The sequence below is a fragment of the Scyliorhinus torazame genome, chromosome 20, assembly GCF_047496885.1.
Source record: "Scyliorhinus torazame isolate Kashiwa2021f chromosome 20, sScyTor2.1, whole genome shotgun sequence".
NCBI lineage: Eukaryota > Metazoa > Chordata > Chondrichthyes > Carcharhiniformes > Scyliorhinidae > Scyliorhinus > Scyliorhinus torazame.
This window is the reverse complement of record NC_092726.1, coordinates 26,017,705-26,041,987: the sequence shown is the minus strand read 5'-3', so window position 1 is coordinate 26,041,987 and position 24,283 is coordinate 26,017,705. Positions and strand designations below refer to the sequence as shown.

General features: G+C 51.4%; 1 protein-coding gene across 1 annotated transcript in view; it reads right to left on the bottom strand.

Moving 5' to 3' along the window:
• The window catches only part of LOC140397001 (dedicator of cytokinesis protein 5-like), a 120,653-nt gene that overhangs the window by 19,679 nt on the left and 76,691 nt on the right, over positions 1-24,283 (bottom strand). The window contains 16 exon segments of the mRNA XM_072486023.1: positions 2,263-2,382; positions 4,143-4,233; positions 6,849-6,889; positions 9,237-9,393; positions 10,266-10,351; positions 11,071-11,219; positions 11,979-12,008; positions 12,011-12,036; positions 13,204-13,304; positions 15,624-15,702; positions 17,622-17,716; positions 19,471-19,569; positions 20,202-20,297; positions 20,572-20,708; positions 23,267-23,373; positions 23,623-23,693. Of these exon segments, the coding sequence (XP_072342124.1) occupies positions 2,263-2,382; positions 4,143-4,233; positions 6,849-6,889; positions 9,237-9,393; positions 10,266-10,351; positions 11,071-11,219; positions 11,979-12,008; positions 12,011-12,036; positions 13,204-13,304; positions 15,624-15,702; positions 17,622-17,716; positions 19,471-19,569; positions 20,202-20,297; positions 20,572-20,708; positions 23,267-23,373; positions 23,623-23,693 (1,485 nt within the window).

Below are 24,283 nucleotides of genomic sequence, written 5' to 3'. Positions count from 1 at the left end.
AGCCTCCATCTTTAATTCAAACAGAAGAATCCAGAAGGATTTAAACTGGAGTTGGTCGGCACCAAGTGCGAAAGATGGGCTGCGACTCAGTTTGATTGATTTGGAAGGTGCTGAATGAATTGGCCCAAAAGGCTGAACTCTGTCTGGTAACAGGTAGTGATCGGGTCTTATCCCAGTGGGAGGTTTTAGTTTTGTTTTTGGCAGCACGGTAAACAGACCCAGCTAATTCTCCACAGCAAGATCCTGCAAACTCTTTCCAGAAAGCCTGCAGTGAGGCCTCTCTCTCGCTCTCTCTACCTCTCTCTCTCTCTCTCTACCTCTCTCTCTCTCTCCAGTATCCTGTGCATTGAGTAGAAGAATTGGCAAGTCATGTTGCAGCTGTATAGAACCTTAGTTAGGCCACACTTGGAGTACAGTGTTCAATTCTGGTCGCCACACTACCAGAAGGATGTGGAGGCTTTAGAGAGGGTGCATAAGAGATTTACCAGAATGTTGCCTGGTATGGAGGGCATTAGCTATGAGGAGCGGTTGAATAAACTCGGTTTGTTCTCACTGGAACGACGGAGGTTGAGGGGCGACCTGATAGAGGTCTACAAAATTATGAGGGGCATAGACAGAGTGGATAGTCAGAGGCTTTTCCCCAGGGTAGAGGGGTCAATTACTAGGGGGCATAGGTTTAAGGTGAGAGGGGCAAGGTTTAGAGTAGATGTATGAGGCAAGTTTTTTTACACAGAGGGCAGTGGGTGCCTGGAACCCGCTACCGGAGGAGGTGGTGGAAGCAGGGACGATAGTGACATTTAAGGAGCATCTTGACAAATACATGAATAGGATGGGAATAGAGGGATACGGACCCAGGAAGTGTAGAAGATTGTAGTTTAGTCGGGCAGCATGATCGGCATGGGCTTGGAGGGCCGGAGGGCCTGTTCCCGTGCTGTACATTTCTTTATTCTCTTTGTTGTTCTGTGGGCGTTGAGGTCCGGGAATTACAGGGGCCTGAAGACAAACCAGGGACTGAAAGCAAGGTTTGACACGAAGTAAGAGGCACCTACAGATAGGTTGTGAGTGCTATATTTTTCAAACCATGGCGAACCTGACTTAATGAATCTACAGTGAGGACCACTGCAACAAAGATTTTAATCTGCCAACTTGCTGTGAAGAGAAGTGTGCTTAGAACCACCACCTGAAACAAAGATTCTTTCTCCCTTTTCATTTTGATTTTTACCCCTTTCCAACCCTCGGTGTGTGTCTGTCTCATGTATGTGTGTGAGCGTGTGTGTATATCGAGGATGGGGGGAAAGATAAAGTGGGAGTTAGCTTAGTCAACCAACTGTATCTGCTACGTATTTCATTATAGGTCTTGTTATAAATAAACTGTAATTCTGTTTGCATTTACAAACCTAGTGACTGTAATTATTGGACAGCCAAGGGGCCAAAGAATTCGGGTGATTTTCAAAGAATTATTGGTCAATACACTTATGTGGCGACTCCGGCACCTGTGGGGCAGGAATTGACCGTGAACTAGCCCAGGGGGTTGTACAAGTAGGGAGAGACTGTTGGAAGGATAGTGAATGAGAGGGGACAGATTTAAGGTGATTGGAAAAAGAAGCTATGGAGACTTGAGGAATAACCTTTTAACATCGAGAGTGGTTAGGATGTGGAACCCGCTTCCTTAGAGCGTGGCGGAGGCAGGTTCAATCGAGGTTTCAAAAGGGAATTGGAGAATTATCTGAAGCAGGTTACAGGGAAAGGTGGGGTAGGGGGTGGGGGATGGGAGAAGAGGGAGATTACTCTCGCACAGCGCTGGCAGAGACCTGATGGGCTGAACGATCTTCTGGTGTAACCATTCTATTCCAAAAGAAATTGCAGGAGGCGGGGCTCGAGGGACACACACCTGCGTTGGGGAGCACGGGGGTTTGTGTGTGTGTGTGTGTGTGGATGTGCGAGTGTTTGAGGTGTGTGGTTGTGTGTGTGTGTGGTTGTGCAAGTGTTTGAGGTGTGTGGTTTTGTGTGTGTGTGTGTGTGTGTGGCTGTGCGAGTGTTTGAGGTGTGTGGTTGTGTGTGTGGTTGTGCAAGTGTTTGTGGTGTGTGATTGTGCGTGTGTGTGTGAGGTGTCATTGTGCGTGTGTGTGTTGTGCGTATGTGTGTGAAGTATCATTGTGCATGTGTGTGTGTGTGTGTGTGGTTGTGCGTGTGTGTGTGAGGTGTCATTGTGCGTGTGTGTGTGGTTGTGCGTGTATGTGTGGTGTGTGACTGTGTACCAACCTTGCCCTTGTCACAGTAATGGATAATTTCTTGGTATAATTTCTCTTTGAGTTCCCGGTTCGTCAGCACTTGATAATCCTCTCTGTGGATGAGATGGGCGGCACAGGACTGGTCTGACCACTACATGGAGCAACAGAAGAAAACACAGGGTGTTCAAGAACAATTACATTATTTGTTTCTGGGCCAAATCTCTTAACGTGTCTTATTGTTACCATGTTACCCAGCACAAAAATGAGTCATGCGTTGAAATGATTTCGGTACGAGGTACACAGGGCGACCATCCCAACAACTGGTGGACCATAACAAACAACATGTCCCTTAGCGACCCTACTCAACCAGCCAATGCCCTTCAAACCCAACGTCGAACCGGAAATATTCCAATGATTGGGCAGCACTTACGGAACAATCCCAAATGTGCTGCAAATTACACGAACCAATTTAAGCTTATCAGTGCTTCACTTAACGTAAAGTCGCCATAGTCCCAGATGACCATAGGTCACTTTCCCCTTTGAGGGGGGAGGCGGGGTGAGCTGAGAGGTGGATATTTAACCTGAGGGTCACCACACCTCAGGCGAGGGGTAAGATTGAGAAGGCGGGGTCCTCATGAATAACCTCAGCCAGTACGGGAATTGAACCCACGCTGCTGGCCACTCTCTGCATCAGCTGCCTAGCCCACCAAGCTAAACCAGCCTCTCTTACACTTATACTCGCTGGAACTTACATATATTCATCCTCTGCAAATAAAAGGGACATGTCCAGGCATTGTGCATGTTTCTTGAATCAAACAAAAGCGTGGGGGCCAATAGAACCCTGGTTCCTTCTCCACACCAACGCCTCAGTCAATTCACCAACCAGCAACCTTTTCTCATGCAGTATAAATTGTGTCTCCCTCGAAAATGTGGCACTCCTGCCATAATGAGCGCGAGATGGAAAAGCTTCGACCGAATATCTCTTTATCCAGCAGCCCTCGGGTTCTGTAGTCCCACGTGGCTCCCCTTATCGCCACTGAGGGGAAAAGGTGCCCCTCGAAGCTGGCGGGTACTTATTTGGAGGATGTGGCACCAACACTGTCCCAATTGCCCGTTGCGCTGTGGCTTGTTAAGGCTATCAGTCCCTTATAGCTTCATAGAACATTACAGCGCAGTACAGGCCCTTCGGCCCTCGATGTTGCGCCGACCTGTGAAACCACTCTAAAGCCCATCTACACTATTCCCTTATCGTCCATATGTCTATCCAATGACCATTTGAATGCCCTTAGTGTTGGCGAGTCCACGACTGTTGCAGGCAGGGCATTCCACGCCCTTACTACTCTCTGAGTAAAGAACCTACCTCTGACATCTGTCCTATATCTATCTCCCCTCAATTTAAAGCTATGTCCCCTCGTGCTAGACATCACCATCCGAGGAAAAAGGCTCTCACTGTCCACCCTATCCAATCCTCTGATCATCTTGTATGCCTCAATTAAGTCACCTCTTAACCTTCTTCTCTCTAATGAAAACAGCCTCAAGTCCCTCAGCCTTTCCTCATAAGATCTTCCCTCCATACCAGCCAACATCCTGGTAAATCTCCTCTGCACCCTTTCCAAAGCTTCCACATCCTTCCTATAATGCGGCGACCAGAACTGTACGCAATACTCCAAATGCGGCCGTACCAGAGTTTTGTACAGCTGCAACATGACCTCATGGCTCCGAAACTCAATCCCTCTACCAATAAAAGCGAACACACCGTATGCCTTCTTAACAACCATCTCAACCTGGGTGGCAACTTTCAGGGATCTATGTACATGGACGCCGAGATCTCTCTGCTCATCCACACTGCCAAGAATCTTACCATTAGCCCAGTACTCTGTCATCAGAAAGCACAGCAGACGTGCCTCTTACCTGGAGCAGCTCTGCGTGCAGGAGTAGTGTGTAGGCGGCCTCAGTGTAGTTTTCACAATCACGGTGTAAATCCCGCAGTTTGTAGAGGTATCTGGCGGCCATAATGGCAGAGAGTTAGAGAGTCCTACGCTACTTCTATCCCGGGCTTTCCGATTGTCGGGCTCGCGTTTCAAACGTTGGAATTTCTTCCCGGAATTCCCCCCTCCTGGCTGAGCTTGTTCCTGTCAATCAACAAACCCTCCCCACCGCCCCCATATTATCATCTCAAAGACATTCATGCCTGCTTTATCTAACTTTCTGCTGCGTCTCTTGTGTCAAGGACGTTAAAAACAAAAGCATTCTTGGTATTTAAGTATTAAAATAGTATTAAAACGGGGGCAGCACGGTGTCGCAGTGGTTAGCACTGCAGTCTCACGGCGCCGAGGTCCCAGGTTCGATCCCGGCTCTGGGTCACTGTCCGTGGAGTTTGCACATTCTCCCCGTGTTTGCAATGGTTTCGCCCCCCAAAGATGTGCAGGGTAGGTGGATTGGCCATGCTAAATTGCCCCTTAATTGGAAAAAATGAATTGGGTACTCTAAATTTAAAAAAATATATATATATATTATTAAAACACATATTTAAGAACGTGAAATGGAGGTGGAATAGGCCATTCAGTTCCTTTGAGTCCATCCTGCTACTGCTTACTATCATAGTTGATTTACATCTCCCCATATCCTTTAGAATCGAAAAATCTATCGATTCCTATCTTGAATATACTCAACAATTCCCTTCTGGGGTTGGGAATTCCTAAGATCCACCACCCTCCGAGTGAGGAGTTTTCTCCTCATCCATTTCCAAAATGGCCGACTCTTAATCTTGAGACCGTGTTGCCAGGTTCGAGATGCCCCAGCCCGGGGGGTGGGGGGGGAGGGGAAATAACCTCCCAGCTCTACCCCTGGATAGCTATCAATCCCATCGCCTCTCGTTCTTCTAAACTCCACGTAACATAGGCCTAGCCTCCTCAAAGGACAATGTCCTCATTTCCAGGAAGATCGACTGTAGGAATGAAAGACGTGACTTACGAAGAGAGATTGAGCAGTTTTAAGACTCACACTCGCTGGAGTTGGGAAGGATAAGAGGAGATCTAATTGAGGTGTGTAAGATGCTAAGGGGGGTTGACAGGGGAGATGGAGAGCGGTCCAATGGGACCTTCATTACACTCCCTCTGTGGCAAGTATATCCTTCCTTAATTAACGGGATTAAATCTGCAAAGGTACATAATCCAGGCATGGCTTCACCAAAGCCCTCCTCAATTTCAGTAATACGCTAACGCTCTCTGCGATTCAGACACAAGAACAACCAGGGTCCTCTAAGTATCGACACTCCCCAGTCTCGCACCAGTTAAAAATATTCTGTTGCTCTCTTAATGTGGCTATTTTCACCCCCCCAGATATTCCAGCTGCCATTTTCTTGCCCGCTCAATTAATCTGTCTATATCCCTGTGTGTTCTCCTCACAGCCTACATTCAAAAGGGAATTGGGTAATTATGTGAAAACAAAGAACGTGTAGGGTCACGAAGTGAAGGGCGGGGAGTGGCACTCGGCGAACTGCATAACCGAAGAACCAGCATAATGGGCCGAATGTCCTCCTTCAGCGTTGTAACCATTCTGAGATTCTATGCACCTCTTTTGCGGCATCTTAACAAACGCCTTTCGCAAATCTAGATATATTACATCTACTGGCTCTCCCTTATCCATCCTCCTGCATCTACTGGTTCCCCCTTATCCATCCTCCAACAGATAGACCAAGCACAATTTCCTCAATATACTGCATCCACTGGCTCCCCCTTATCCATCCTCCAACAGGTAGGCCAAGCACAATTTCTTCAATATACTGCATCTACTGGCTCCCCCTTATCCATCCTCCAACAGTTAGGCCAAGAACAAGTTCCTAAATATACTGCATCTACTGGTTCCCCCTTATCCATCCTCCAACAGATAAGCCAAACACAATTTCCCTTCCATAAACTTTGTGTCCACTCTGCCCAACTATTTATTTATTTAAAAAATAAATCTAGAGTGCCCAACTCATTTTTTCCAAGTAAGGGGCAATTTAGCGTGGTCCATCGACCTACCCTGCACATCTTTGGGTTGTGTGGGCGAAACCCACGCAAACATGGGGAGAATGTGCAAACTCCACATGGATAGTGACCCAGATCCGGGATCGAACCTGGGATCTCGGCGCCACGAGGCAGCAGTGCTAATCACTGCGCCACCGGGCTGCCCTGCTCTGCCCAATTATGTTGTTATTTTCTAAGTGCTTGGGTACCACATTAATAATAATAGATTCTAATATTTTCTCCGCCATCGATGCCTGGTTAACTAATTTATCGTTTCCTGTTATTATGCTTCCTTAGTAAGTCACAACACATGGGTTTGGAGTCACGTGTAGGCCAGATCAGGTAAGGGTGACATATTTCCTTCCCTTAAGAACGTTAGTGAACCAGATGGGTTTTTGCGATAATTGATCATAGTTTTATGGTCATCATGACTGAGATTAGTGACAACTCGAGATTTTATTAATTGAATTTATGTTCCACCAGCTGGTGTGGTGGGATTCGAACCCATGTCCTCAGAGCACTGGGCCTGGGGCCTCTGGGTTACCAGGCCATATCGGGGAAGTGAGCCTGTGCAATGGGTGTGTTCAGTGCGATGATGTTTACCTACCTGATGTAAATGTCCTCCCGTTTCTTTTCCTTATAGAAGGTCTGTGGTAGAAAGGGAAAGGATTTCTTTTAGTTTCAGTTCTTTCCATTGGCTCCCCAACAGAGGGTGGGGAGGGGGGGAGGGGGGGGGGGGTGGAGGGGTGGGGATGGGGGGTGTGAAAATTTCCCTCCATTTCCTCTTTGTCATGGATTAGACATAGACATAGAACACACAGTGCAGAAGGAGGCCATTTGGCCATTCGCGTCTGCACCGACCCACTTAAGCCCTCACTTCCACCCTATCCCCGTAACGCAACAACCCCTCCTAACCTTTTTGGACACTAAGGGGCAGTTGTTCATGGCCAATCCACCTAACCTGCACGTCTTTGGATTGTGGGAGGAAACCAGAGCACCCGGAGGAAACCCACGCAGACTCCGCACAGACAGTGACCCAGCGGGGAATCGAACCTGGGACCCTGGCGTTGTGAAGCCACAGTGCTAGCCACTGTGGTACCGTGCTGCCCTTTATCACCCCCCGCCAACTTTGCTCCCGTGTCTCGAGCTTGTTTGCTTGCTGGGAGGAAGTGGTCTACTGCGGTGTTTAAAGCGCTCATCTAAACACTTTTTAATAGTTGTGAGAGATCCTGCCTCTACCGCCCTTTCAGGCAGCGAGTCCCAGATTCCCACCACCCTCTGGGTGAAAAGGTTTGTCCTCGAATCCCCTCAATCTCCTGCCCCTCACCTTAAATCTGTGCCCCCTGGTTATTGACCCTCTACTAAGGGGAAAAGTTTCTCCCTATCCACCCTATCTGTGCCCCTCATAATGTTGTCCACCTCGATCAGGTCCCCCCTCAGCCTTCTCTGCTCCAAGGAAAACAACCCCAGCCTAACCAGCCTCTCTCCATAGCTGAAACGCTCCAGCCCAGGCAACATCCTGGTGAATCCCCTCTGCACCCTTTCTAGTGCAACCACATCCTTCCTATAGAGTGGCAACGAGAACTGCACACAGTACTCTAGCTGTGACCTAACCAGTGTTTTATACAGCTCCGTCATAACCTCCCCGCTCTTATAGTCAGTACCTCGGCTCATAAAGGCAAGTATCCCATCTGCCTTCTTAACCACCTTATCTACCTGTCCTGCTGCCTTCAGGGATCTATGGACATGTACCCCAAGCCCTCTGCTCCTCTGTACGTCCCACAGTTCATTGTGTATTCCCTTGTCTTGTTAGTCCCCCCACAATGCATCACCTCAGACTAATTAAGCGCCAATTTAGCATGGCCAATCCATCTGCCCTGCACATCTTTGGGTTGTGGGGGTGAGACCCACGCAGACACGGGAAGAATGTGCAAACTCCACGCGGACAGTGACGCGGGGCCGGGATCGAACCCGGGTCCTCGGCACCGTGAGGCAGCAGTGCTAACAGGGTGAGGTGACGACATCAACTGTGATATTCCTTTTGATTCCAAGACACATTTCCTCCCACAGTCCAAAGATATTAGGTGGGATTGGCCATGATCTGAGCGCGGGGTCACAGGGATAGGACGGACGATTAGGCCCAGGCAGAGTGCTCTTTCGGAGAGTCGGTGCAGACTCGATGGGCTGAATGGCCTCCTTCTGCACTGTAGGGATTCTATGTTCAAACGCGGTGGGAATGTGAGTGGTTGGGAGGTTAAGACTACAGCTGTTAAGACTGGTGGCCTAATTTCTATGTTTCCATCATAGAAACATAGAAAATAGGAGCAGGAGGAGGCCTTTTGGCCCTTCGAGCCTGCTCCGCCATTCACCACCATCATGGCTGATCATCCAACTCAATCGCCTAATCCTGCTTCCTCCCCATAGCCTTTGATCCCATTCTCCCCAAGTGCTATATCCAGCCGCCTCTTGAATATATTCAATGTTTCAGCATCAACTACTTCCTGTGGGAATGAATTCCACAGGCTCACCACTCTTTGGTGAAGAAATGTCTCCTTATCTCTGTCCGAAATGGTCTATCCTGAATCCTCAGGCTGTGACCCCTGGTTCTGGACACAACCATCATTGGTAACATCTTCCCTGTCCAGTCCTGTTAGAATTTTACAAGTCTCTGTGAGATCCCCCCTCATTCTTCTGAACTCCAGCGAGAACAATCCTAACCTAGTCAATCTCTCCTCATACATCAGTCCCGTCATCCCCGGTACAATGTGTGTCAATCCCCTCCCACACCCTCTCAGAGGCCTTGACATCCGACTGAAAATTTGGCGCCCCGTCCTGGACCCGTTGGTCCAGCCAGGGTGTCACCAGTGACCTATAAAGGGTTATCATGACCTCCTTTTTCTGTTGTGCTTAGCAGGGCCCCCGTGGAAAGAAGAGGGACAGTAGGTGATGGCCTAAAATGGCGAAGGGGGAACGGCATTGTCTCCCCAAAACTTACCAGGACGTTGACTGTACAGCTCATCTTGTTTTCCTTGCTTCCATCGTGCATGATAGCCCTGTAATCGAGGAGGTTTTCCAAAAGGCTGGATACCAAAAGGACGAAGGTCTCCCCAGAGATAGCGAGGTATTTGTGCTTCCTACAGTGCTCCAACAGGCTGAAGAAAGGTTAGCACGGGGTGAATGCTCAGTCAGAAATCATCACTTCAGCAACTCGCTCCGCTACCCGACCCTCCTCGCCCACCTTTCCCTCGAGGTTGGTACTCCCGATGTTAAAAAGAACCAAATTTATATTGTGCCTTCCCATGTCGAAGCGGGTGTCACACCTTAACAAAGTGCTTTGAAATGCCCGGGACAGACCTTGAGGGGGGGAAAACGAAGCTGTGCTTCTCCGCACAGCAAGATCCCGTGACCAGCAGTGATCCGTTGAGGTGTCACTCTGCTGTGAGCGAGACGGGAGTTCCTATCGAACTTCCACCAGAATCGCCAAACAGCCAGACACAGATTAATTCCTCATATGAAGGATGTTGCCATTGACAGTGCGGAACTCCCTCAGTACTGACTCTCTCTGACAGTGCAGCACTCCCTCAGTACTGACCCTCTGACAGTGCAGCCATCCCTCAGTACTGACCCTCTGACAGTGCAGCACTCCCTCAGTACTGACCCTCTGACAGTGCAGCACTCACTCAGTACTGACCCTCTGACAGTGTAGCTCTCCCTCAGTACTGACTCAATGACAGTGCAGCAGTTCCTCAGTACTGACCCTCTGACAGTGCAGCATGCCCTCAGTACTGACCCTCTGACAGTACAGCACTCCCTCAGTACTGACACTCTGACAGTGCAGCACTCCCTCAGTACAGACCCTCTGACAGTGCAGCGCGCCCTCAGTACTGACCCTCTGACAGTGCAGCGCTCCCTCAGTACTGACCCTCTGACATTGCAGCACTCCCTCAGTACTGACCCCCTGACTGACATTCGAACATATTATCCAAGATGGCTGCTTGGAGCCTGGTCCAAGTCCAACACTTACGTTCTTTCCAGCAGGACTTTGTACTGTTCATCTCCACCTCCTCCTTCCACCTCTTGGTCCAGTTTCGTAATGAGCTCGTTCTCAAACTGAAAGGAGAAATTCGCCCCTGGTCAATATACTGGAGCGGCCATTACTGGAGGGACCCAATGCTCTTTATCGAGGTGCCAGATTGTCAAATCTTCTTTTTATTTTTTCCTGGAGTCAGCGACGGTGTTTGTCATTATTACCCCCTCCCCTACCCCGCAGCTCCAGTGGGAAGGAATGTCAGCCGGCTATTTGGCTACAGAGGGCATCGCAGCCGAACCTGACCCTGTCCCCATAGAAACGAGGGTCACTAAACGGTGAGCTGGAGTCAGGGCCCTGGGGCTAATTTCCTCCTCGTAATGCCCGAGGGCTCGGGAGCGGCCTGTGGCGGTTGGCTGGAGGTTAGGCCGCCTGCCGTAGAGCCCTGGTGGCAACCTGGGTTTGGCGTCGGGGCAGGGGCCTTGGTTGACTCTTCTGAGGGTATTTAGAATGAGGGGGATATAGTTTCAGAATGATGGCCTCCCACCGAAGGTTGTTCGTCTGCCACAGTTTCTCCTCCAGAGGTAGCGGTGGAGGCTATGGGTCACCAGATATATTCAAGGCCGAGATTAGATTTTCGATCGATGAGGGAATCGAGGGGACAGGGAGGAAAGTGGAGTTGAGGCCCACAATCAGGAGCAGCCATGATCTCCCCAAATTGAGGAGCAGGCTTGAAGGCCTAGTCCTCCCTCATTGTCCTCATGGCGAGTTCTTCACTCTCGACCTGACCGAGGGCACTTACCATGTGGAAGGACCGGTTGACGCTATATTCGCATTGCATCATGTCGAAAAAAATGGGAATGGTGGCCCTCCGAAGCTCAGGCTCGGGTACCAGTGTCATCTCCAGGATCGGGCCTACCATGCCTGGGATGAACTTGATTTTGTGTGGGCCTGCAACACAAGCACAGAAGTCCTGTTCAGCAAATGCCTCCAATCTTTCGGCTGATCCCTTCAAAACTATGCCCCTCGTCACTGTCCTCCCTTGAAGTAAATCGACTCGAGGCATCCTCTCTGTCTAGGCCCCTCACATTCACCCCCGTGCAGAGCAGTTCAATGTTCCTCTCCCTCCCATGACGAGGATTCTCATTCCGTTTATTGAATCCCAAATGGACTGAGTCGCTTCCCACCGTTAACCAATTGCAGTTGGTGAATGCGGGGCGACGCAATTCTAATTGTTGGCAAATGTAAACTCCGCCACCTTCAACATTCACTCCCGTCACCACTGACACATCTACAAGATGCACCGCAGCAACTCGCCAAGGCCCCTTCGACAGCACCAAACCCACGACCTCTACCATCTGGAAGGACAAGGGCAGCAGATACCTGGGAACCCCACCACCTGGAGGTTCCCCTCCAAGTCACTCACCATCCCGACTTGGAAATATATCGGCCGTTCCTTCACTGTCGCTGGGGCAAAATCCTGGAACTCCCTCCCTAACAGCACTGTGGGTGTACCTACACCACACGGACTGCAGCGGCTCAAGATGGCGTCCATGGGGGAATGACCGAATGAAGGGACAGCAGGGAGATGTGAGGCTGAATGGTGTCTTTTCTGCGTATTTCATCCAATTGAGGTTTATTCTCTATGAGGCCTCACCCTGGGGTACAAAATACTCCAACACAACTCTGACATTTCATCTTAATACTCACCAAGATTGTACCACATGTCTCTGAGTTTCAACCTATTTCTTTCCGCATGTCGCCATACCTACAAAACAAAGGAGAGAATCCAATATAGTGAAATCAAACTTCAGCAAATATTTTTTATTTAAAATAATTTGCATTGCCTGTGCTCACTGGGGCTAGATACAGAGTAAAGCTCCCTCTACACTGTCCCCATCAAACACTCCCAGGACAGGTACAGCACGGGGTTAGATACAGAGTAAAGCTCCCTCTACACTGTCCCCATCAAACACTCCCAGGACAGGTACAGCACGGGGTTAGATACAGAGTAAAGCTCCCTCTACACTGTCCCCATCAAACCATCCCAGGACAGGTACAGCACGGGGTTAGGTACAGAGTAAAGCTCCCTCTACACTGACCCCAACAAACACTCCAGGACAGGTACAGCACGGGGTTAGATACAGAGTAAAGCTCCCTCTACACTGTCCCCATCAAACACTCCCAGGACAGGTACAGCACGCGGTTAGATACAGAGTAAAGTTCCCTCTATGCTGTCCCCATCAAACACTCCCAGGACAGGTAGAGCACGGGGTTAGATACAGATTAAAGCTTCCTCTACACTGTCCCCAACAAACACTCCCAGGACAGGTACAGCACGGTGTTAGATAGAGAGTAAAGCTCCCTCCACACAGTCCCCATCAAACAGGTACAGCAGGGGGTCAGATACAGAGTAATGCTCCCTCTACACTGACCCCAACAAATACTCCCAGGACAGGTACAGCACGCGGTTAGATACAGAGTAAAGTTCCCTCTATGCTGTCCCCATCAAACACTCCCAGGGCAGGTACAGCACGGGGTTAGATACAGAGTAAAGCTCCCTCTACACTGTCCCCATCAAACACTCCCAGGACAGGTACAGCACGGGGTTAGATACAGAGTAAAGCTCCCTCTACACTGTCCCCATCAAACACTCCCAGGACAGGTACAGCACGGGGTTAGATACAGAGTAAAGCTCCCTCTACACTGTCCCCATCAAACACTCCCAGGACAGGTGAAGCACGGGGTTAGATACAGAGTAAAGCTCCCTCTACACTGTCCCCATCAAACACTCCCAGGAGAGGTACAGCATGGGGTTAGATACAGAGTAAAGCTCCCTGTACACTGTCCTGAGCCCCTTTGTGCCCCTCCCTGGGGTGCAGACTGTTGGGTGACGTATCAATGAGTTTTGGAATGGTTATGTGAAGGGCATTACTTGCTGATGACTTTGTTGCGTTTCTCGGTGGAGAATGCCTCAAGCTGCAGAGAGTCCTGTGTCAGGAATGCGATGGCCAAATGGAAGTAGTTACTCCAGAGCTGAAAGAATACACAAAATTATTTCTCATTAATCCCCAGGTTCAATTCCGGCCTCGGGTGACTATCTGTGCGGGAGTCTGCACGTTCTCCCCGTGTCTGTGTGGGTTTCCTCCGGGTGCTCCGGTTTCCTCCCCCAGTCCAAAGATGTGCAGGTTAGGTGGAGTTGCTGGAATAGAGCACTGATTGGGCCTAGGTTAGGGCGCTCTTTCGAAGGGTTGGTGCAGACTGGCTGGGCCGAATGGCCTCCTTCTGCATTGTAGGACTTCTATGAAAGTAAGGTTATTCCCGTTAGTTGATGGTACAAGCACTGGGGGGGGGGGGGGGGGGGGGGGGGGGGGGGGGCACAGATTTAAGGTTTTAGGTGAGAGATGTGGAGGGGGGGGGGGGGCGTGGGGGGATGTGAGCAACAACTCCTATTACTCATCGAGTTGTAATAAGTCTCCCTGCCCACAAGGGCGGTGACAGAGGGGATGATGACGGATGTCAGAAATAAACTGGATGGGTATTTGAGGGGGTAGAGTGGGAGGGTGCGAGGCAGGGGAACGGGATTGCTCCGCAGAGGGTTCGCATGGCCTCGATGGGCTGAACGGCCTCCAGCTTTGCTGAAGCAGCTCGGCGAACACATGGAGGACTCCTCTTCAAAATGGCGGCAGGCACTCCTTCACGCCCGCCTGAGGGGAGGGGGCGGGAAACAAGAGGCCTTACCTGACCCCCGACAGTTCGTCGGCACTGAGAGCGTCAGGCGGACAGTCGGGCGGGGGTGGGTTCCCATTTTCTGAATGGTTCTGGAGAGTCTGGGAAACGTGAGGCAAGGTAGGAATGGGATCCCAACCTTAGGAAAGCTACGGGCCGGATGGTCACGACACACGACTGGGTGTGGCCGGTTGGAATTGAGTAGGCCCGGTCCGAGAAGCGAAGACGGCGAGGTTAGGTTTGATCAACGCCGAAAGATCATACAGCTTCAATCTTGATGATGAAAGGAAGTCGAGAATAAGGGTATATATATCAATCATGGAAAATGTCGAGTCTGGAGGGTAATGCCAATTGAAATTTGGAAAAGTTTCCACATACCAAGATATTTGCTTCTGAGGAAAGATTGAAAGAAATCGAACTTGATATTTTCCTTAATCATTGAATCAGAAGGAGGCCATTCGGCCCATCGAGTCTGCACCAACCCTTTGAAAGAGCAACCTAACTAGGCCCACAACCCTGTCCCATCACCGTAACCCTTTGGACACTAAGGGCCAATTTTATCATGGCCTAACCTGCACATCTTTGGACTGCAGGAGGAAACGGGAGCACCCGGAGGAAATCCAAGCAGACACGGGGAGAACGTGCAAACTCCACACAGGCCGTCACCATTTTGACAAAGAACGTTGGCGTTTGTCATTCAGGGAACTGGGCGTCGCTGATCAGGCCCAGCGTTTGTTGCCCAGCCCTAGATGCCCTTGAACGGAGTCTCTCGCTCGACCATTTCGGAGGGGCAGTTGAGTCAGCCACATTGGAGTCGCATGTAGGCCAGACCGGGTAAGGACGGCAGACTTCCTTCCCTAAAGGACATTAGTGAACCAGATGTGTTGTTACGACAATCTGCACAAATTTCACCAACTACCGTGGTGGGATTTGAACCCTTGTCCCCAGAGCATTAGGCCGGGCCACTGGATTGCTCGCCCAATGACATTACCACAACGCCGCCGTTTCTCCTTAAAGTGGTGGCTTTAAGATCGGGAAGAATCACTACGATTGGCCCATCCGTCCAGGGTGTTGCGAGGTTCAAAGGTCAGAGGTCGCAGGCCGGAAGTGTCAGGGGGAATAGTTTCCCGTTGTTGAGCGGAAGCCATAAGCGGTGCGGACGCCAGACTAATGGGGGCCGAGGGGGGACGTCATTGGGGAGGGGGAGGTCCTGCCCTCTGGAGCCTCCGGCCAATCGGATCAGCCGGCAGCCCCTGGAAGGCGCCAATGACCATGGCTGGGACTGCTGGCGAAGAAAGGACCCCAAGGCCTTGGAGCACCGCGGAGCAGGTAGGCCCGGAATCTTCGTTCGTGTGAGGGACAGAGGTTTGAAGGTTCCTCAATACCGCACTGGAGTGTCAACCCATCAGGGAGCGAGGTGCCCGCATCTCTGTTGACGCACAGGCAGCAGGCCGTCAACCCTCCATTGTGACAACCCTAGCTGCCTCCAAACACGGTGGTAGAGATTGACAGTCAACGATTCCCCCCATCGATTTCATCCCCGTTCTCTCCATCCCTTCCCACTTTTGTTCTCTGAGGTATTCTGTAACGTTTTCCTTCACTTCACGAGAGAAATCTCCCACTCACCTGCAACTCAAAATTTGCTTGGTCGAGAAAAAGCTTGTTGAGGACAACTGCGAACTGGTTGATGGCACGGAGGAAGACCCTATCAGAGAGAGAAAGAGAGAGAGAAAGGCAGCAAATCTGACCACAAAGAAGGCGATCTCCTACTTGGATTCACCTTACTATTCATTCTTTAATCTGGCTGAAACGTATCGTCAAAGTTTCTCACCTCGCACCGATCAGGACAAAAGGAAGAACGAGCAGAGCAATACACTGGGGGGATTGGTTGGCAAGTCGACTCTGATTGGCTGAGGTGTTGCCAAGGAGAGAGCAACTAGGAATTATAGGCTCCCCAAGCATCCGGGTAATTCAAAAAAGGGCGCAAGGCTTGGACCTATACCTTTTGTTTGCAGGGAACGGGTCCCTGAGTATGAATGTTGCTTCGAGCAGGTGTAAATAAGCCACATCCCTGATAGTCTTAACTTGGTTGTTGGTGGAGCTGTGAGCGCACTCAGGATTGCTCGTCAAGTGCTCAATCGTGGAATCACACCCTGCAGTGGGGGACGTGTTTCGTTTTACGAGCGCTTGAGGTCGGATGCTCATCTCGGGACCAAATGTGACCTCCCCACCCCCGCCGCCAAGGTTTATGAGGGATGAAGGGGAACAGAGTTTGGAATCGGGGACAGGATGAATTGGCTTCTCGATATTGAATCAATACCAGGCACCAGAGTGGAATTGAACCCCGCATCGGTGGTCAGGATAGGAATAGGATAAATGGTAGGGGAAGCGAGAGGCACTCAGTTCTAATGCCCGCCGTGCTGAGGAGTGGGGGGAGGGGATACATTCCAAAGTTATATGCCCAGAACAATGGTCTGTTGAGGCCATGTTACATAGAAGATAGGAGCAGGAGGAGGCCTTTTGGCCCTTCGAGTCTGCTCCGCCATTCATCACCATCATGGCTGATCATCCAACTCAATAGCCTAATCCTGCTTCCTCCCCATAGCCTTTGACCCCATTTCCCAAGTGCTATATCCAGCCGCCTCTTGAATATATTCAAAGTAGCATCAACTACTTCCTGTGGCAATGAATCCCACAGGCTCACCACTCTTTGGGTGAAGAAATGTCTCCTTATCTCTGTCCGAAATGGTTTACCCTGAATCCTCAGGCTGTGACCCCTGGTTCTGGGCACACCCATCATTGGTAACATCTTCCCTGCATCTACCCTGTCTAGTCCTGTTAGAATTTTATACGTCTCTATGAGATCCCCCCTCATTCTTCTGAACTCCAGCGAGAACAATCCCAACCTAGTCAATCTCTCCTCGTACGTCAGTCCCGCCATCCCTGGAATCAGTCTGGTAAACCTTCGCTGCACTCCCTCGAGAGCAAGAACATCCTTCCTCAGAGAAGGAGACCAAAACTGCACACAATACTCCAGGTGTGGCCTCACCAAGGCCCTGTACAATTGCAGCAACACATCCCTGCTTCTATACTCGAAACCTCTCGCAATGAAGGCCAACGTACCATTAGCCTTCTTTCCCGCCTGCTGCACCTGCATGCTTACCTTCAGCGACTGGTGTACAAGGGCACCCAGGTCCCGTTGCACACTCCCCTCTCCCAATTTACAACCTTTCAGGTAGTAATCTGCCTTCCTGTTTTTGCTTCCAAAATGAATAACCTCACACTTATCCAAATTATACTGCATCTGCCATTGGTTTGCCCACTCGCCCAACCTGTCCAGATCTTGCTGTAGGATCCCTGCATCCTCGGCACAATTCACCCTCTCACCTAATTTGGTATCATCTGCAAACTTTGAGATGTTACATTTTGTTTCCTCATCCAAATCATTAATATATATTGTGAATAGCTGGGGTCCCAGCACCGATCCCTGTGGCACCCCATTAGTTACTGCCTGCCAATTTGAAAAGGACCCATTAATCCCTACTCTTTACACCGCCTCAAAGGTTTTGGATCCATATCGTGGAATCACACTCTGGTCTCTTTCCTTCCTGCGAATGTCCCTACCTGTTCTGCACCATATTCATCACCATCCAATCCGACGGATATACATTCTTCCCAATGAGATCCTTGAACATAATGAAAGTCTCCATCAGAAAGTCCTGGGAAGGAAGCACATGGAGGTCATGTCAGTTTTCAAACCTTCAGGCACTTGTCGTGATGCCAGAACATTTGATGAATAGTGTGAGGCTCAAAGGCGGGGCAGAAACAGTTCGATATTCAGCCAAGAGCATTTCAAGTTAGAACGTGCTTCCCTATAGACTCCCTCTGCTGGTACAGGTGCGTGTGTGTGTGGCAGCCTCAAATGAGCAAAATGCACATTGGAATTTTCAAAACGCTACACGAGGACCCTGCCAGTGTCTTCTCATAAGCTCAGGGCCGAGCAGACAGTAATAATAATAATAACTTATTGTCACAAGTAGGCTTCAATGACGTTATTGTGAAAAGCCCCTAGTCGCCACATTCCGGCGCCTGTTCGGGGAGGCTGGTACGGGATCAAACCCGCACTTATGTCAAGGTGCTCTGGAGGTGAGGCAAGATCGTAGATACGTTATGCATTGGGTCAAATAGGGTAGCCTGACGGTAATATTATTGGTCCAATAATCAAGAAAACTGGATTAACCATTGAGAGTCGCGAGTTCAGGTCCCATCATGACGGATGAGGGGATTGAATTTTAGTTAATGGATTAATCTGGAATAAAATGGTCATCGCATTATTGGCGGCCAGAGTTAACAGGTGTGGATTTAAAGGGCCAGGTGGCCTTTGCCTGTTCCATAAGATATATAAGACCATAAGAATTAGGAGCAGAATTAGGCCACTCGGCCCATCGAGTCTGCTCTGCCATTCACTCGTGGTTGATATTTTTCTCATCCCCATTCTCCTGCCTTCTCCCCATAACCCCTGATCCCCTTATTAATCAAGAACCTATCTATCTCTGTCTTAAAGACACTCAGTGATTTGGCCTCCACAGCCTTCTGCGGCAAAGAGTTCCACAGATTCACCATCCTCTGGCTGAAGAAACTCCTCATCTCTGTTTTAAAAGGATCGTCCCTTCAGTCTGAGGCTGTGTCCTCTGGTTCTAGTTTTTCCTACAAGTGGAAACATCCTCTCCATGTCCACTCTATCCAGGCCTCGCAGTATCCTGTCACCTTCAATAAGATCCCCCCCTCATCCTTCTAAACTCCAACGAGTACAGACCCAGAGTCTTCCTCATATGGCAAACTCTTCATTCCAGGGATCATTCTTGGGAACCTCCTCTGGACCCTTTCCAAGGCCAGCACATCCTTCCTTAGATACGGGGCCCAAAACTGCTCACAATACTCCAAATGGGGTCTGACCAGAGCCTTATACAGCCTCAGAAGTACATCCCTGGTCTCGCATTCTAGCCCTCTCGACATGAATGCTAACATTGCATTTGCCTTCCTAACTGCCGACTGAACCTGCACGTTAACCTGAAGAGAATCCTGATCAAGGACTCCCAAGTCCCTTTGTGCTTCTGATTTCTGAAGTTTCCCATTTAGAGAATAGTCTATGCCTCCATTCTTCCCACCAAAGTGCCCAAGCTCACACTTTTCCACATTGTATTCCATCTGCCAATTCTTTGCCCACTCTCCGAGCCTGTCCAAGTCCTTCTGCAGCCCCCTTGCTTCCTCAATACTACCTGTCCCTCTACATATCTTTTTATCATCTGCGAACTTAGCAACAATGCCTCCAATTCCTTCTTCCGGATCGTTAATGTATATTGTGAATAGCTGTGGTCCCAGCACCGACCCCTGCAGAACACCACTAGTCACCGACTGCCATCCTGAAAAAGACTCCATGACAGGAGAATACGCGGAAAAGAGGTTTACTCACTATAATGTCGTGCCGCGTCTTGAAGGTGTTGATATAGTGTGTGTAATGGTTGTCCTCCATCTGGTTGAGAATGGCTATCATACAGGCGATGAAAACACCCTGTAGGGGGAGTCAGAGAGGGAGTTAGTATCCTGGGGCTACCAGTGGAGAAGCCATGTTTCCCTTCCGACACCCCGTTGCCGGGAGACGGAGTCCACCGCCAAGCGATCCGCAGGCTGAGTGCCGAAGATTCCCGTGAGGGGGAGGGTTGGAGGGAGTTGGACATTCTAGCTTGGCAAAGATTCCACGCTCAAGGGAAACTCCCAGCCATGGATCGAATGGGCTGAATGGCCTCCTTGCGTGACTGGTAAGGGGATCTGGGAGCAAGTGTCGCGCAGAGCCATACACCCAACTGACACCCCTGAAGTGACTGTAGTGGAGAGACCACCATTTCTTGGAGAGTGGGTGGAGGGGTGGAGGTTGGGGTGGGGGGGGGGGGGGGGGGGGGGGGGGGGGCGCAAGCGAGCGCAGAATTCGATGGCTGGATTGTAGAAGGAGGCGCTCGCTGAACTTTCCGCCAAACTGACCGACAGGGCCCGACTGCCTCTCCCGCGACGGAATTCTGATTTCTTGATCGTCGAGGAGCGCACCGCGCCACCGTCCGGCGGCTACGAGATTCGGGGAGAGCCTGGTACCGGAGTGTGGACGGGACAGTGAGGCGGGGAGAGGGGGGGGGGGGCGGGGGTACTCACAATCTGACTGGCCTGCCGGTCCATTCCGATCACCGTGCGGTTAATCCTCCTCAGCAGCCTCTCCATGATCAGCTGGACGTGAGTTTGACGTGGTCCCTGTAACGGCACGAGTCATCGGGCAGAAAGGTGCTGACAGGCTGTCCCCTTACACCCAGCACGTTGACAAGAAGCCCCCCCCCCCCCCCCCACCACCCCGCCAATCTCGCTGCTACATATACCCCAACCAGACGTATTCCTCCCCGCGATAATTTGTGCCAAATGTGCTCCAAATGATTGCGTGCTCCCTTGGAATTAAGGATATGTCAGGGCGGGTGATGGGCCGAACGGCCTCCTTCAGTGGGCCGATAGGATGGGTGAGAGTGCTACTCACGATGGCTTTCCTGTCCAGGACCTGGAGAACGCTGCTGAGTAATTGGCCACAAGCTTCATGGTCAGGTTTGTTGGAGTTATCGTCGAGCTGCCCACTCAGTTGGTCGATGATCAGGGGCAGGAGGATGTCCCTGCACTCTGTGGGAGAAAGGCCCAGACACAAACATTCTCAAAATCTGCTCCAACAGGAAGCAGCTGCAGTTCAACATCCGACTCCCCAGGGGGAGCCAGATATCACCGAGCAGCTGTGAACCACATTCCCATTCCCTCTCCTCACTGTCCTGTACCACACTCCCTCTCCTCTCTCTCACACTATCCTGTCACTCTCTCTCTCACACCATCCTGTCACTCCCTCTCTCACACCATCCTGTAACTCCCCCTCTCTCCAACTATCTCTCTACAACTCTCTCTCACACTATCCTGTCACTCTCTCTCTCACACCATCCTGTCACTCCCTCTCTCACACCATCCTGTCACTCCCTCTCTCACACCATCCTGTAACTCCCCCTCTCTCCAACTATCTCTCTACAACTCTCTCTCTCTCGCACTATCCTGTCACTCTCTCTCTCACACCATCCTGTCACTCCCTCTCTCACACCATCCTGTAACTCCCCCTCTCTCCAACTATCTCTCTACAACTCTCTCTCTCTCACACTATCCTGTCACTCCCTCTCTCACACCATCCTGTAACTCCCCCTCTCTCCAACTATCTCTCTACAACTCTCTCTCTCTCACACCATCCTGTAACTCTCTCTCTCACACCATCCTGTAACTCCTCCTCTCTCCAACTATCTCTCTCTCTCACACACCATCCTGTAATCCCTCTCTCCAACTATCTCTCTCCAACTCTCTCTCACACCATCCTGTAATCCCTCTCTCTCTCTCAACTATCTTTCTCCAACTCTCTCTCTCTCTCTCTCTCACACACCATCCTATAATTCCCTCTCTCACCCTCTCTCTGTCTGTAACTCCCTGTCTCCCCCCCTCTCTCTATAACTCCCTCTGTCTGTAACTCCCTGTCTTCACCCCCTCTCTGTAACGCCCTGTCTCTCCACCCCCCCCTCTAACTTCCTGTCTCCCCCCCTCTCTGTAACTCCCTGTCTCCCTCTCTCTGTAACTCCCTGTCTCGCTCTCTCTGTAACTCCCTGTCTCCCTCTGTCTGTAACTTCCCGTCTCCCCCCCCCCTCTGTAACTTCCTGTCTCCCCCCCTCTCTGTAACTCCCTGTCTCCCCCCCTCTCTCTGTAACTCCCTGTCTCCCTCTGTCTGTAACTTCCTGTCTCCCTCTCTCTGTAACTCCCTGTCTCCCTCTCTCTGTAACTCCCTGTCTCCCTCTGTCTGTAACTTCCCGTCTCCCCCTCCTCTCTGTAACTTCCTGTCTCCCCCCCCTCTCTGTAACTCCCTGTCTCCCCCCCTCTCTCTGTAACTCCCTGTCTCCCTCTCTCTGTAACTCCCTGTCTCCCTCTGTCTGTAACTTCCCGTCTCCCCCTCCTCTCTGTAACTTTCTGTCTCCCCCCTCTCTCTGTAACTTCCTGTCTCCCCCCCCCTCTCTGTAACTTCCTGTCTCCCCCCTCTCTCTGTAACTTCCTGTCTCCCCCCCTCTGTAACTTCCTGTCTCCCCCCTCTCTCTGTAACTTCCTGTCTCCCCCCTCTTTCTCTGTAACTTCCTGTCTCCCCCCTCTCTCTGTAACTTCCTGTCTCCCCCTCTCTGTAACTTCCTGTCTCCCCCCTCTCTCTGTAACTTCCTGTCTCCCCCCTCTCCCTCTGTAACTTCCTGTCTCCCCCCTCTTTCTCTGTAACTTCCTGTCTCCCCCCTCTCTCTCTCTGTAACTCCCTGGGCGCGATTCTCCGGTCGTGGATCAGAGTGTCCGCGCCATCGTGAACGCCGTCGCGCTTCACGATGGCGTGAAACGGGCGCAGGCACCAGCGATTCTGGCCCCCACAGGGGCCAACACGACACTGGAGCAGTTCACGCCGCTCCAGCCTCACTTCCTGGCGCACACTGGGGGCGGCGCCGACCCGCGCATGCGCGGGGGCCTTCTTCAACGCGCCGGCCCCGACGCAACATGGCGCGGGGGTCCAGAGGCCGGCCGCGTAATAAGATAGGGCCGAGGCCGGCCCGCCGATCGGTGGGCCCCGATCGCGGGCCAGACCCCATCGGAGCCCCCCGCCCCGGTGAAGGAGCATTTTCCCCCCCCCCCCACACAGGCCGCCCCCTGACCCTACGTGCAGAGTTCCCGCCGGCAACGACCAGGTGTGAATGGCGCCGACGGGACTCTGCCGTTTCCGCGTGGCCGCTCGGCCCATCAAGACCGGAGAATCGGTGGCCCGGCCGTGGACAGCGGCACGCGCCCGGCGCCGCACGCGCCGGCGCAAATGGCGCCGATTCTCCGAGGAGCGGAGAATCGATACCGGCGTCGGACCGGCGCGGCGGGAAAAAATGGCGCGAACGCCGATTCTCCCATACGGCCCGGCATGGGAGAATCCCGCGCCCTGTCTCCCTCTCCCTCTCTCGGTAACTCCCTTCCTCTCTCTCTCTCTGTAACCCCCCCCTCTCCCTGTAACTCCCTGTCTCCCCTCCCTCTCTCCCTCTCCTCCCTCTCTCCTGTACTCGCTGATCTCAGCCTCTCTCCGGGGCTGTGCTGTGCGTCACTTGGCAGTGCCTGTGTCACGCCAGGGGCTGCAGGGCTTCACTCACCGGGCTGCTTGAAGAGCTCGCTCTCCACTATCTTACACATGCAGTTGAGCTTTTGACGCACCAATTGATAGTCCGGGATACTCTGGATGAACTTGGTAAATAGGACACTGCAGGAGGAAGCAATGAGGAGAACATCAACCGACCGCAAACAATGGAAGTCAAAATGTCAATAAACTGTTCCCATTCGCTAATGTTTCAAGGACCAGAGGGGATGACTGTTGGGAGTGTTAGCATGGAGTTGATGGGCTGAATGGCCTGTTTCCAGGCCAGAATGGCTCCAAACCAAAATTGATTGACCGGTACAAGGGTGAAAGGTTATCGCAGGTCGCAGGGGAAGTGACGGCGAGAAAGGCTACCTGAGTTCGATGGGGTCGAACACCAACATCACGTGGTTGACAATCGACGGCAGGTATTTCAGAGCGGCTCCCTGAGGAGAAGAAATATAAACTTTTTAAAAATCACAAGGGTGGAGCGCTTAGCTACAACACCCCTTGTGGCAGGAAGCTGCAATTACATCACTCGGCCCTGGTGCAAATGGATTGGGTTTGGGAGTCGTTCCAACTCCCATCATCCCCTCACCACTCTGGGAGTCTCCCGCTCGCTCCCGAGCTGTATCTGTCCTGGTAGTGTTTGATGGGGACAGTGTAGAGGGAGCTTTACTCTGTATCTAACCCCGTGCTGTACCTGTCCTGGGAGTGTTTGATGGGGACAGTGTAGAGGGAGCTTTACTCAGTATCTAACCCCGTGCTGTACCTGTCCTGGGAGTGTTTGATGGGGACAGTGTAGAGGGAGCTTTACTCTGTATCTAACCCCGTGCTGTACCTGTCCTGGGAGTGTTTGATGGGGACAGTGTAGAGGGAGCTTTACTCTGTACCTAACCCCGTGCTGTACCTGTCCTGGGAGTGTTTGTTGGTGACAGTGTAGAGGGAGCTTTACTCTGTATCTAACCCCGTGCTGTACCTGTCCTGGGAGTGTTTGATGGGGACAGTGTAGAGGGAGCTTTACTCTGTATCTAAC